This window comes from Nothoprocta perdicaria, unplaced genomic scaffold, assembly GCF_003342845.1.
Source record: "Nothoprocta perdicaria isolate Ctin4 unplaced genomic scaffold, notPer1 scaffold_1, whole genome shotgun sequence".
In the NCBI taxonomy this organism is placed as follows: Eukaryota; Metazoa; Chordata; class Aves; order Tinamiformes; family Tinamidae; genus Nothoprocta; species Nothoprocta perdicaria.
The window spans coordinates 4950892-4965722 of record NW_020454093.1 but is presented as its reverse complement, the minus strand read 5'-3'; the positions used below and the strand labels follow the sequence as shown (position 1 = coordinate 4965722).

The 14831-nt window shown below is 39.7% G+C and overlaps 1 protein-coding gene across 1 annotated transcript; it reads right to left on the bottom strand.

Annotated features, from left to right (window-relative positions):
• Positions 1–474: 474 nt before the first annotated feature.
• LOC112945144 (betaine--homocysteine S-methyltransferase 1) lies at positions 475–14793 on the bottom strand. Its single transcript, XM_026036667.1, has 8 exons — positions 14714–14793; positions 11611–11743; positions 9285–9403; positions 6562–6753; positions 5889–6036; positions 4822–5004; positions 1869–2097; positions 475–1412 (listed from the first exon to the last, which is right to left on the bottom strand). The coding sequence occupies exons 1-8, from the start codon at positions 14753–14755 to the stop codon at positions 1238–1240; spliced, it is 1221 nt and encodes a 406-aa protein (XP_025892452.1). The 5' UTR covers positions 14756–14793; the 3' UTR covers positions 475–1237.
• Positions 14794–14831: the final 38 nt, after the last annotated feature.

The following is a 14831-nucleotide window of genomic DNA, read 5'->3' as shown; positions in this document are numbered from 1 at the left end:
AGGGTATTAGAAGTATCCTATTAAAGTGTCATTTACTAGGAAGTTTCCTGGACTCCAGAATATCAATATGGCAACAATGACACAGGTTACACATAAAAAAGTAGCCCAACAAAAGCTTTCAACAATCTGACTGAAGGGATATATATATTTTTTCATATTTACTTTAAGGTAGAAAGGGTGTGAATGAGATTCTAGAGATAAATCTAAACTTTGTGGTGTTTCACAAAATAAGCCAAGGAAATATATGGTTTGCAAGGGTAGTCATGTTCTTCCTAAAAAAAAAAATCTTGACAAGGTTGGTGTTTTTTTTTGAGCTTGTGTGGATTAATCTGTTTCCTAATGGTATTTTCCATGTCTTCTTACATTTAACTTTTTCTACACTGAATCAATCTCCTAAAAAAAAAAAAAAAAAAAATCATCATGGTATGTTGTACAACTCTTAGAAACAAGAATTCTTGTAATTTTCCTTGTATTTTAAGAATCTTTAGGTCATTACACACAATCTTGAGATGAGCAAATGTTTCAAGTGACATATCCCAAAGCCAGCTGGTTCATCAGAAATTTACAGTGGTTTACTGGAAGTATGTTATTATTTTTGAGCGTTTATGTTTTAAGGTGTGCAGATATTACAATTATGATTCTAAAATTCTGAATTTTAGTCCTGCATGTAGGTAATTCCTACACAATCCTGTTCTAATTTTCCTGTCTTTTGATACAGGTTCCAAGATGTCTTTTTCAGTTTATTCTCTTGAAGCCAAAGAGGTGACTACTGATAACTCTGAAGTGTCACCATAATGTGCCTCGACAAAGTCCTGAGGTCTGAGGGAGCTCCTTCATGGTCCCAAACTGAAAACAGACTAGGATTGGAAATCCAATGTCACAGTATTTATAAATGGCTTTTTCTTTCTTTTTCACTGGTGAGTTGAGCCAATTTTCCATGTATTTCAGTGTCTACCTACTTAAAAACACTTAGGTAAGGAAGAGTAGTTAGAGTGGGTCAATCACTATGAGAATCCAAAGCTCCTTTTGGGGAGGTTTTAAACTATTAGTCCAGACAAGGATTTTATTGACAAAGTTCGACATATTTAATTTGTAATCACATTTAGTCTACATTTAGTTCCTCTCATTGCATTTTAACTGATAAATTATCAGGATACTCATCCTCACTCATTCTCTTTGGTGGAGCATGAGATGCCCTGTAGATAAATCATTCTAACATTTAGGCAACTGCAGTGGATTAAAACTTCTGTTTCTGAAAGAGCTCCTTCAGCTGCTGTTCAGTGGTTGCTTCTTTCTGCTGCATCAGCTCTCTGGCTCCTTTGGTCACTCCCCATCCGTCTGGCTTTGACAGTGAAGGACAATATGGTCTGCCTGAAGCTGGCTTCAGATTCTCCCAGTACTCCTTTCTTGCCCTAAGTAAAGAAAGGGAACTTTTATTTGTTACAGCAACTCATAGTATAATGGTGGCTTAGATGGCAGAGAGTTGGCTAACTTTCACAGAATCGTTTTATATTTCAGTAAAGAAAGAGGAATGAAAACATGCAATGAAATGCTACATATTTAAAATGCATCGTGTCATCCTTCAGCGGGACCACTGTAAGCCACTCCCTAGTAGGAGCTGTTTTACACAAATCTGACTTTACCTTAACTGTCATGGATTACTTCATGACCAATTCTTCATTTAAAGGGGGCTAAAGATTTTTGGAGCTCTCTTACTGCCCCCTCTTCCCTTCCATTGAGACTTCATTCTCAAAACAACTAGCACGGAACAGTTACAGCGGTATTTAGCTCTCCATGTTGGTGAGGTCGGTCTGTTGGATGGAGCAACGTAAGGCAGGGCAAAGCACACGCTGGTGACACACACATACCTTGCTCTGACCCAGGGCTTGGTGTGCATGCTCAGGCTGCTGCCCCAGCTACCGTGTTTCTCCGAAGCTTCTGGCAGGAAGCCTCTTTCAGGAGCCAGCTCTTCCGCTATCGCTCGGATGTGGTACGGCTCAAATCCACAGCAGCCCCCGATGTAACGAATTCCTAAGTCGTAGGCCTGTCTCGCATATTTTTGAACATCCCACCTAGTAACAATTCTTGGCTCCAGACCTAAAAGAATATTCATAGCTTAAATTTCCATCCAGCTTCATTTCAGTAGATTTTTAGTAAGGAATTACATATTGGGGCATTTGAACAGTGTTTGCAAATCTAGCTGTAGATGTAAATATTTGAACTGAGCTGGTTTTGAACTGTCCAGGTCTGGAGTTTTGGTGAACCACACATGAACCACCAAAGCTTCTTTGTCTTGCAAAAGGAAAAACAAAAAATGCAGCATCTTGCACTTTTTTTGAAAACATGCATTAGTAACTAAATAGTCCACGGGAACAGTGAACAGTCATCCCCATAACCCACCTTGTCACAATTGGTCATTTGTGCTTCAGGAGGGCAAGGATGGCACCACCTAGCCTCTCTAAGAGACTGGGACAGACCACACCACAAGGACTGGCTGTGCATGTTGTGAAGATAGGAAGCATTATATGAAAAGAAGTTGCCACCTAGATCATGTTCCCCTCCACCTTTCCAAAAATTCAGTAACATTGTTTTCCATGGCTGTCTTTCTACAGCATTCCTTTTCTTAGATTTGAATCTTGGATTTTTTTCTTGAATTTCCTATTGAGAATTTAATATCTAGAGCTTAACAGTATGAGCATTTTTACTGCAAAGAGATTGGAACTTTCATGAAGTTTTGATGAGAAGGTTATAACTTCCTCCTAGATTTAGCCCCTCTGTGCACCTACTCTGGAGATAATAGGGCAGGCTTTAGCTGACAGGATTTTTTGAAAAAAAAAATGGTTAACATTTAACATGGTCATTGGTTAACATTTAAGAGCAATTACAGTAACACAGAAAACAAAAAAGACACAGAAAACTAGAAAAAGTTCTGAAAATAGATAAATGCTGTTGGCATCGGGGCAGTGCAGTTTGCCAATACAACCTAGCCAACGTCTTTTAGCCACAGAGGTACAGAGGTTATGTACACTCCAAATATCTAAATGCCTCTTTGTGCATAGCACCTTCCACAAAAAACCAGAGCTAACTGGGTCAGGTTAACAATGATTTACCAAATTGCTTATCTGCCATCAAGTGATGAGCTGCTCTTTCTGGGTATTGAAAATCTTCACTGAACCAGGCTTCTCAAATTGACTCATGAAATTTCTGAAAACTAAGATCTCATAAATTGCTTATAATGGGTGAGCCAACCACCAGAACAAATCAAACAGTGAATCCTTCAATTTAGTTGATTACTTACTGCATCTTTTTTTTTTTTTTTTTTTTTTCTTTTTGCCTGCAAGCAGAAGAGTTGTATAAAGGAATGAATAGACTAAATGAGTTTCCAACACTTTTAAATATCTCAGACTATTTTCAGAACCCAGACATGTTATTATCCCAGAGAGGTTGTGGAGTCTCCTTCTTTGGAGATCTTTAAAAGCCGCTTGGATGCAGCCCTGTGCCACGTGCTCTAGGTGACCCTGCGTGAGCAGGGGGGTTGGACTCAATGACCTCTGAGGTCCCTTCCAACCTTCGGCATTCTATGATTCTATGATTCTATGATTATCATCTAATGAGTGTTCAAGCTCATGCTTTATTCTCTTTTCTTCCTTTATGTAGATCAAAGATAAGAGATTCTCCTAAAAATTGTATCTGTCTCAAATTTTTGTTAAAAACTCAAGTTTCAGTATCTTATAGACGATCTCAAGAAAAGTGCATGATATCTGAAAATGAAGGCTTTTTTTCTAATAAACTTCAGATGTTTTAGCTGATTTTGTCTTCTTTTAAGAGGACATGATTTGCTGGATCTCACGTGGAAATATGCCATAAATACAAAAGCCTCAATTACAAAAGCCCACATAAAGTGGCTGACAAAGTGGTTGAATATTTCATATTTTTTTTCTGAGCATATTAGTGATGAATTAATTCCAAAATTGCTAATCCATTTATTAGCAACAAAGAACATATTCCCTTCTGCAGTCTCCCTATAATTTTACTTGTATCAAACTACGACACTTGGATGACTGAATCATTACAAGCTGCAATAATCATGCACCTATATTAATAAAATAGTTCTGTATATACATTGTACATTAAATGCATAGACTTCTAAAAAGGATAGGACTATCTGGGTAGATATCACAGCCCAGAAAGCCAAGGAGCTTTCCAAAGGCACTTGAAGTCATGTTTTTAATGTCCTTACTGTATTTCATGTCTTCAGCCTGTTTTACAACTGCCTTGCACAAGGTTCTGTGAAGAACAGCCTTGTTCTGCCCACCATCTGTATCATATGAGCATCACTCCAGTGAAAAAAGGAGTAAAAGTTTGATTTTTATTTTTTTTTTTTGTATTTGCAAGACTTATAATAGTTGAACTTGAAATGAAGTTAGAGGCTAGACCTTAATATAGGTCATGAAAGAAATCACATTGGATATTCCCCTGAAAATTCTGATTCCTGCTTACCTCTCAAGTAGCATTTATTCCCCAAGTTTGGGATTTACTTTTTTTTTTTTTTTTTTTTTTTTGATAACAAAGACCACGGATTTGGGACAGTTTTCTGTGAGAAGCCAGTAGAGTAAGCATGAAGGTATGACATAACTGAGATTATATGTTTTTTTGGGGAAAAAAAACCATGCCAAATAGCAAAGAGAATACGGGGGGGAGCCTTACTGCAGGTGGTAAGGCTATTCTACTGCACAAAAGGAAGCCTTGCAGTCTCAGCTTAGCCAAAAACTGAGGGGGAGGGGAAAATTAGACAGTTAAAAAAGGATGCTCATGTCTTACCAAAGGGAAATTCTGGAAGATCTATAAATCCCTGCTTCCCACAGTCAGGTGTGTGGAAAGCAAGTGGCTGAGACATCAGATATGCTTTCAGTTTAGCAGCCTCCAAGCCCTCTTTCATAAGCTTCACAGTTTTCAGGCAAGTATCTGCATCAAAATGGCAGTTGACTCCAACAATAGAAGCACCTGGAAGGAAGAATATAATTTTTCAATTCACCTTTCAGAAGCGGAAGGGGAAAGTTCTTAGCCATGGCCCTCTAGAAGCAAAGCTGTCCATCTCTACACTATCCTACTACCACTATTGTATCACTGCCACCTGAACCCAAGGCAGCTGTGTTGAAACCAAGCTCAGCTCTCCTAAGGCAGACCAGTCCATCTCAGCTGAGCTCCTCTTTGCCTTCCTGACCAACCACTGTGGTGAATCACATTCCTCACCCTCATGCAGTTGCCTGTGTTATCAGTTAAGTCTTATCAGTGAAAATAGGTGTACAGCCATATATGCAGATGTCCAGTAGGTTCCTAACACAGGTCCCACCATTGGAATTGAACTCCAAATACAAAGGAAAGCATAGTTTAGAACAAATAATAAAACTTTCGCATCATCCATCATGCCTTCTGTCCTTCTTTAGTTTTCTGCAAAAAATATTGTCTGTGAAAGACAAAACATTAAGCTTTTCATCCTCTTCTGTCATTCTGGATTTGAACTATACTGCAGAAATTTCAAAAAACAGGAGCAAGGAATAAAAAGTGGGCTTGGCTTGACTGTACATTTCATAATTCTAAGCCCAGAATTTGAAAAGTTTTAGCATTTGTTCTACTTGCTAGCAGCTGCCTGTGGGTACTGTCCCTAATACCAGCTTGGTGTTTAATAAGGGTTCCATAGCTGCATTTTATACATGTATTTTTGCAAGACTTCTTTTCTACGAAACTGCATATAGAAATTATTCTACAGGATCAAAAGAGGTTTTTTATGTAATCAGGACACTTAAGATACACACTCATTTATTTGCATGTTTCAGGGCTTTTCTCGGTTTCATATTTTTAAAGGGCAGAGAAAAGCAGATTCTTACCAGCCTTGACCAGCTGGACTGCACACTGTCCGGGTGGCACCCCATGCATGTCTCCCTCTGGACCAATGCACATTGTGGCTGCAACTGGCTTCCCAGATTCTTTTAAAACTTCAACTGCCCAGACAGCTTCTTCAATGTGTTCAAAATACTAGAAGAAAGTAAAACTGGAATAATGTCTTTCCTTGGAGATGAAGCATGAATACTTTAATTCAAACTCAAAATGCACCGAGAAAATTACTTGAACCTTTTCTGATTTACACTAGCAAAATTCTATTGAATTCACTTATTGCACAGTTAAAGGATAATAAAGTCAGCAGATTAATCAAAAAATAAAATTTTTTTGTTCCAGAATAAGAGTGCCCATTTATTAGGAATTTATCTCTAAAGAATTGTCATCATGGGTTGGCTGCTTACAGACAAGCACAAAGAAATAAGGACACAAATAAGATCACATTTACCTATCCTCTTTGTACATGATTTGACTTAAGATAGAAATTTAGAAGACTTCAATATCCCACTATGTATTTACAAAAATACCTGATACTACTAGAGTAAAGTTTGGCAGAAGATTTTCAAGGAAGAAGCAATATGTACTAAATTTTCCTGAAAAGACTAGACATCTACAGTTTACATGCTATATGAAATGAAGGGGTATTTTTTTTTATAGATTTACCTCAGCAATTAGGAAGTCCACATCTTTTTTCATAAAGACTTCTAGCTGCTTTCGAAAGACCGCTTTGACCTCTGCTTTATCCTTGCAGCTTAAATATGATGGTGTTTGACTGACTCCTCCAGCCACTAAAGCATCACCTTCTTTAGCCACTTCTTTTGCAATGTCACAAGCAGCTTCATTAACTTTCTGGCCCTGTATGAACATAGTTACATCAATTTTACCTGGTCAGAGAGATAGATGTAGTTTTACAGCACAAAACAAGGATGAAATAGGCAAAAGCCATAGGGAGTTCTTCATATTCATTTACTTATTTATTTTAACAGCCTTTTGGGGTTGATTAGGGAGATTGGCATCTTTCAATAAAAGCAAGAGAAATGTTAGGAATCGAGGAATTTCTTGTCACCTATAACTTATCATATTGTCAAATACTAATACAAAAGCATATTAGCTCTAATAAATCTTCTTATGCAGATAGTCTGTGAAAAGCAAATATTTGGTGTGAAATAGAATTTCCTCTTCCTCTCAGAAGATGAATTAAGGATACCTAAGGCATATTTGTTTATGCCTCTATTTTGAGATTTTGTGGGTGGAAGAAAAAAGTAATCTCAATTGGTTATTCTTTTCAGTCTTTTATTTTAGTATTGCATTGATTTTCATAATTTAAAATAATATATGTATTTACTGAAGAGATGTTTTAATGCATTATTATTTATCTGAAGGTGAAGTTACCAATTTAGAAAGAGAGTGAAGTGAAACATACTGCTACATATAATTACTTAGACTTAAGGAGAGATTCCCTCCACACCTAAATCAGGATGACTAGAAAAGCTTGTAAAAAAAAACACCACACTGCTAAACTGGACAAATAGAAATAAGGAGCAAAAAGCTACATGATTTGAGGTGGGTAAGCAAGCATTGACCAGAACAGGTTTCTCAGTGCCTGTGGACTACTTCCAGTCTTAGAACCCTCACTGGCTTCTTTCAGCTGCAATTTTTCACAGCTGCCTCAAGATACCCTGGTGATTTTTAAAGCTATTGGTGCTAGAGTGGCTTCCATATGCACTGGTGCTCAGAAATGCTTGGGAACTCCAGGAGCAGGAGCCCTAAGCCAGTGCCAGGAGACGCTGGCAGCAACCCAACCTTGAAAGCATTGCTGCCATGCATTCTAGTTTCCAGCTGCTCTCCCACACTCAGATCATTTTGCATGGCAGCAGGAATTGCAGAGCGGCTTGTTGCAGAGGCATCACATTTCTGGAACTACCACTTGAGATATTTCCATGTCATATCTGTTGGCTATAAAGATACTTCATTTCAGATGAATTTCACCATATGACCTTATGCCTTATGTTTCTTCCACCCATTAAACAGCTCTCTGTGGGGGAAAAAGTTATTTTATAAACCCCTGAACTGATATTTTTACTATTGACACATAAGTACTTCTGAACTGTAAAAGTAAAGCTGCAAGCAGCATGAAAGCATTCATCCTCTCATTGGAACTACCATCTGACCTGGAGGAGATAATAAGAATGTAGGCAAAAATATGGGCACATTCTAAATGGGTGCAAGAATGAGAAAGATTCTCATTAAAACATAGGCTCTGACTCCACCTTGTGAAATAGAACTAGCCTGTTCCGAGTAATTCCTACATTACCAACTTCTAAGCTTTTCACAGTATCTTAATATTGATAATTCTTCATACCTTAAAGAGAAACATAATTGGTCATTATAGTTTATTCTACTCATTCTAATGTACAGAAACCAGCTCCAGGTTTATTATTAACTGGAAAGAAGAAATTAGACTGTCATACTTGCATAACATACACCTGTGTATCTTATCTGTTTATTTTTATTCAACAAGCCACCCACATGGCTTGTTGGCCATGTATTTGACATGGCTGAGGTCAAATACAATTTGGGAACAATGGTATATATTTCAATTGGTATGTGCAAGTTTTAGGGTAAGGGTAACCTCTTAATTAAGACTCTAAAGTTTATCTAGTGTCCGGATCGCTATAATTTCTACGTTGAGCTAACTTCACAGCTCTAATTCTTACCTCTGTCTCCTGAAGAATCCTCTTTATCTACCAGAGGCTGGAACAGACAGTACAACCATAGAGGAAAGCATGATAAGGACTAGGAAAAAGGAACTATCCATATATGTTTGTGCCAAAATTCTCAGTGTACCCAACACGCTCCACTCATCTCTGTGTAAAGGACCCCCATAGTATTTTCACTGCTGTGCCAGGTTAACCCTACACACAAGAAGGGGAATTTTAACCGTATTATATACACCTTGGATTTATTAGTTGTTCCTTTACTAGAGATAAGATTTTAAAAATCCTGCAGTCTTATTAGTCAGCCATCATTCCATGGGATTCTTCACTGTTTATCTGAATGTTAAAGCTTTGTTTTCTTTCAGTTGATTTTGTTTTCTGTGCATTTAGTCCTCCCTTTACTCTTTGTATGAAAAAAGTTAATAAACTCATCTCCTCAAATTGGAAGACGTAGGCACCCTCTTTTCTTCCTTCATTCTCACCCCATTTTATAATTTTCCCCCCATTAACCTTGCCTTTCTTAATATTCCAGACTATGGAAACATATCATCTCATTCTTTGCTGTTAAAGAAAAACAGAAGATGTGAAAATACTCAGTAGTCTCTCTAGTAAACCTTTTCAAATTAATCCACTATTTTCAAAGCTCCATTAAAATAGTATTTTACTCACAGTTATCTTCTCAGCTACATAATTTCCCCTGTTCTCTAGTTTGTCCTCACTAGCGTAAAAGGTGAATGTCTGCAGAACATTTGATCCAGCTCGGAGGAACTCCCGATGAAGCTGACGAACTGCAAAGAATTAAAGGAAGTAATAGATAGTTATTGTTATCCCCAAATTTAGTCTTCATTGACTCTTATTCTATACTATTTTATTTTTGTTCAGGAAATAACAGTACTGTAAGTAATACTGTATTTACTGGAAAAACCATTTGTGATATGTGTAGGAGCAGTACTACATGCTTCTCCTTCTTAGAACAAGAAGTAGAAGCTTTCTCCTTAGTTATTCTCTGCTAAAAATGACTAAAGATTTCTTTCTATTCATCAGTAAATCCAGTTTTGTCTGCCACTCTTCTACTTTCTGCAGTCCCTCAGACCTCCCAATTTCACTTTAGAGAACTGTATAATAGTTTGTGAGGGAAAGCAGATAATTGGTAAAGTGAAATATGATGAGGGACAGCAGATAGGAGGACCAGCCTATGAAAGGAAAAGCCATGCACCTTCTTAGCTTCTGTATGAAGAAAAAACAGCATCTTGGAAACAAAGGGACAAGATGGTATTTATAGAGAAGAATATTATTGCATTCCATTATCTCCACTATTCTACTAATATCCTTCTACACAGCTCAGCCTTGGCGAAGATCAGAACTCCATTTTGGTAAGAATATCCATAACTGAAAGATGGCTGCTTGTCCTGGAAAACCGAATCCCAATACTGACTTTGTTCTTCCCTTAAAGATATAAATGATGATTTTACTATGGAGCCTAAGCCTTTCTTTTGAAGGAAAGGCTGGTACCACTTTTAGTGGATGTGTTTCCTGTATCAGGACTTTGGGAACAAACTCTCTAGAAACAGTTCAAACTTTGTTGCTTTGTGAGCAGTACACTGCAATTGCCGTAACAGTAGCAGAACAGGAACTGTCAATTGATTCTACGTACCCCCACGAAACAGTAATTATTATCGATTCTAGGTTATTGTTGATCAAACAGGGTTAAAAAGGTCAAATAAATCTTAGAGCAAATACATAGATAATGTATCCCCAATATATCGTATAGAGACATGAGAACACTGCAATTTCTAGGGCAGACATTTGGGGATGTTTTCTTGAACTCTTGATTTACAAGCCCCATTGTTTGCAGACAAGCTGTGTCATTAGGCAAACATGTGAATGCTCCATGAGAATAAAATTACTGCCTTCAGCTACAACAAACAGCCTTATACACCAGGAGAGCTCAAAGGGGAGTTGCTAGAGTCAATCTCATATTCATGAGTAACTCTGCTTTCAGTGAGGAACTAGTGTTCTTTGGTTTTTCTCTGCTACTGTAGCATTTCATTCCTAATAACAGCCTTGAGCAACCACACTGAGCTAATATAACGCTTCTTATGCCAGCAATCAAAAAGACTTAGCCAGGAACTGCTGTTGTAGCAGAACTGTTACAGAAAGGCCTTGGAATCTGCCTGAACTTTCAGGGCCAAATTTCAGTCTACAACTGTCCAAAGCACCCTGTCATTTACATCTTGTGTGACTTCTGGCACGTTCCTTAAGCTCTCTTTTCCTCCAGTATCTGAGAAGCAGGGACAACATCTACATAAAAAGTTAATAGCAGTTTGATGCATCTTAGGAATCAGACATACCACATTGAGTTCTTATTTCAATCTGCCATACCATCTCGTGGACACATCACACAAGATATGAACTTAAATGAGCAGGAGAGGGGCCTCAAGTGCATATACTTAGTGCTCAGTACAAAGCAGTAGCCAAGATTCCTGTTCCTGCTCAAAACAAGTATTTAGATCTCATTTCTGAACTTGTCAGTCATGACAAACTTCCCCTGTCACATAACGGACATATGGGCCTTCTCTTTTTTTCCATTCCATGCTGCATTCTGAAAACTTCCCTCCCTTTCCCTCTCTCCTTGCAAACTAAAGAAGGGCTTGGAGCTTTCATAGCAGCTGGCCCAGCCAGTTGCTCTTGCTGCTCTTCACACCTGCCTTCGAAGTAACATGACCCTAGAGAATGCAGGAGCGACGAGCAGCAATGGAGGGGAGGGGAGGCCGCACACTGCCCTAAAAGAAATGAATAAATTTCCAGTTAAGAGTATATGTATAAATAGTTTATAAAGAGGTTATAAAATGTTATCAGCATATTACAGACATGCACGGTATGTTCTATAAATAGCTGCTATCACATCAATAGCAATTACTAATGGCCGGCGTCTAACCTATGACAACTAATCACTTAAGACAAATTTGTGTATCCTTTCTCCAGTAAGACTGACCTGCTTCTGGATGTTCCACAGCTGCCTCAGGGGTCCAAGGTCCAGCTTTTACATATCCCCTCTTTTCAAGGGCAAAGACAAATCCTCCATCTCCGATCACAATTTCTCCAGCATCTAAGCGCTCTAGAATACCCTGAAGAAAATGGGGAAAAAAAAAGTCAATAATTACAGTTCTTCAGCTTTGTCAGCTTCCTGTGCCTGTCTGTTTTTTCCTTGAAGTTCTCTTTAAGAGAGTGGTAAGTGATTTGTTTTACAGGAACGTAACGCTTTAATATATGCATGTGTATTACACAGACTTTTCACTAAGATTTTGTTTCAGATGTATAGTCCCCCAAACTGGGGAGCAATGGTCCAGTTCCACTCCTGTGGAAGTAAATGGCACAGTCCCAACCTGTCCTGTAAAAGAATGTGACTTTATTTTAAATGAAACACTAATATTACTGACCAATTTCTTAGGGACACATCTGTTCTTTAGCCACAGATGTCATATCTACAGAGCCTCAGCACAAGGAGCCTATAACACATGATGGCACAGCAGACATAAAAAACATACATGTAACGTGTTCTTAGCAAATAAGATACCTTTCAAAATGCTGTGATCCTGGCTTTTGTTTTCTGACAGGCTCTTTTCACCAGTCTGGGTTTGCTTACCTAGACTTACAATATGAAGGAAAATCCTACTTGCTTTGTACACCCCAGAAACATTTCAAGATGCCAAATTACAAATATTCCAGCATCCTATGATTAATTATGCATCTGCCTTGCAATTTTTTTGTAAAAATGTAAAACATATATATTTACTGGACCTAAAAGATACTTCTGTTTTATTCCTTTCATTGCTTCATTGGCTGCTTCAAATCTTCCACAAAGTACCTTGTTATTACAGAGCATCTCTAGGTGCTAAATTCTGCAATTAGATCATAACTATAATCCCATTTGCCTTTCAAAGTGGGATGAATGCAGACTTAATACATCAGCAAAGGTAGTGGGTACAGAAAAAAATATATGTATCAAATGTAAGATTGAAATTACCCTCCATAGGTATCTCTTCTGATTGCACACTAGTGTTGACTGCTTCAGGGAGCAGTGAATGAGCTTTGGAAGGAGTTGGAAATAGAAGCGTTAAGGCTTTTAGGACGTACGGCTGAGTAGGGTTTGTGTACTGAGCAGAAGGTTTTTCCTAATATTTACCCTCCAACCTTTAACAAATCAAGCTTCTTCATCATTCCTGCTTCATGAATTCACTCCACCAGGAAGGGCAGACCTTACTGCCTCCTGGCAGAGCGCTTTGGGACACATATGAGCACAGCTTCCCACCAGGAAGAGCTCCGAGCCTCCTGCGCCCACTCCCACAGCACGAGCTGCCTCTCAGGGCGCTCGGAGCCCCCCAGCCCGGCTGGCTGGCTCGCGGCGCTTGGCCCAGCTGTTGACGCAGCAGCAGGGTTACGGGTATCTGCTCTGCACAGGGGATACATGAGCTCAGGCAAGTGGCTGTTTGCAGATCTCTGCATCACGTTCCACTGCACATTGAGGGCTTGCCAACATATTGACCTTATCAACGTCACAGCTTTGAGGGGGGACGCAAGCTTTTATCTTGATTCCAGCAGGACTGGGGTAAAACTCGCCGTACAAAAGTGCAGCGACTCTCCCACTCATACATGTCTGTGAGGAGGACTTAGTTGCAAGTGTAACAGGCATGAAGCTTTGTAAAGATCATGTTTGCTGTTAGCCAATTTGCAGTTGCAACAGACTGCCTCAAATGGGGCCTGAAAAAGCCACCTAAGGGACTGCAGGGATCATTCAGTCGCTGCTTGTTTTTCTGCCCTGGAACCTTTTACTGAGAGCACCTGATTCAGAAGTTTTATGTCAAGAGAACAGGAATGCAGAGGGAGAAAATGTTGAATGTATAAGCGGCTCAGCGGCTGCTTGAAACGGAAGATTAAGTAATACGTACATGACGACACCATATATGGACATTACATTTAAATACACTGCAGTTAAGAGTTTTTTCCTTCTAACCAATCACTTCTAGGATATTAGAGCAGCGTTCCTTCACAATTGTAGCATTTTAAAAAAACTGTCTGAAATAATGTTCACTTTTGACACACAGAAGCAACAGAAGCCATGAATAATATAACACGGTGTATTAATATACAACGTGCATTAAATTAAATCTAGCCTCGGAGTATCTAATAGCAGATCAAGGGTGACAGGACCATACAGCACAAAGTACTTAATACAAACTTATTTTGTCAGTTCAGATTCATTCAAAATGGACATAACATCTTAGCAAACTTCGACAGGTTTTATATCATCTCTTCATCTATATGTAGATAATGTAAACTTTATCTACAGTGGATAAACTATGACTAGTTTAACAAGAACATAGCCAGCATAAATTCAGCATTGATATTGTTTTATTCTGTTCAGCAAAAATAACAACTGTGTTTATGCCCAATCTGGACCAAATTTGTACTGTTGGGTAATCCAGTAGTGCTCATATCTGGTACTAAATAACAAGAAACAGTATCTTTAAGAAGCTAACCAAGGCTGCTTTTTCTTTCCTGCTTCCCTGTACCGTATAGTCCACTCATCTTTCCATGAAGAGAGTGCAGAGGGCTGTAGATGTGATCCTCCCATTCAGCCTCAGGAATCTAACTGAACCAGGTTAGTGAAAAGTGCTTTATCTACATAAATCCTGGTTGATCTACCTAAACCCTGTCTTTCTACCAGCAGAGGGGAAATTCTGTCCCCAAAGCGCTATCCGGCTCCATCAAGAGACACTTCTGTCTGCCCATTCCCCGTAGCGTGGGCATAGGGCAGTTACACTCCTCTGCAGTGTGTCCAAAATTAGGTGGCAGGGGCATGTGCCGGAAGTTAGAAGCAGACCGAGCACCTCAGCCCTCCTTCACTTACAGCCGATCAGCTGGAGGGCCCGGAGCCTGCGGAGCCCTCCCCACCTGCTGCCGCCCGGCTCTGACAGGGACACGCGGCTCTGCCGCCGCCCGGCCCCGCTGCCGGGGCTGCCGGGGCTGCCTCCCCGCGCCGCGCCGCGCCGCCCCCGGGGCCCGGGCAGGGACGGGGAGCAGGGGTGTTAAGTTACCCGCTTGCCCTGTTGCTTCGCGCTCTTCCCGATGGGCAGCATCTCCCGTGCTCAGGAACGCGGCCCCGACACCTCTGCAGGCAGCGCCGGCGGCTCCGCGCCCGCGGCCCGCGCCTTT

Bases quoted from the DNA above. Each gene is read 5' to 3' on its own strand.
- LOC112945144 (XM_026036667.1), bottom strand. From the start codon at position 14,755: ATGCTGCCCATCGGGAAGAGCGCGAAGCAACAGGGCAAGCGG. The intron at 11,744-14,713 runs GTAACTTAACAC...CATTTTCTTCAG, and splicing joins CGAAGCAACAGGGCAAGCGG to GGTATTCTAGAGCGCTTAGA. The intron at 5,005-5,888 runs GTAAGAATCTGC...TCTTCCTTCCAG, and splicing joins AGTCCAGCTGGTCAAGGCTG to GTGCTTCTATTGTTGGAGTC.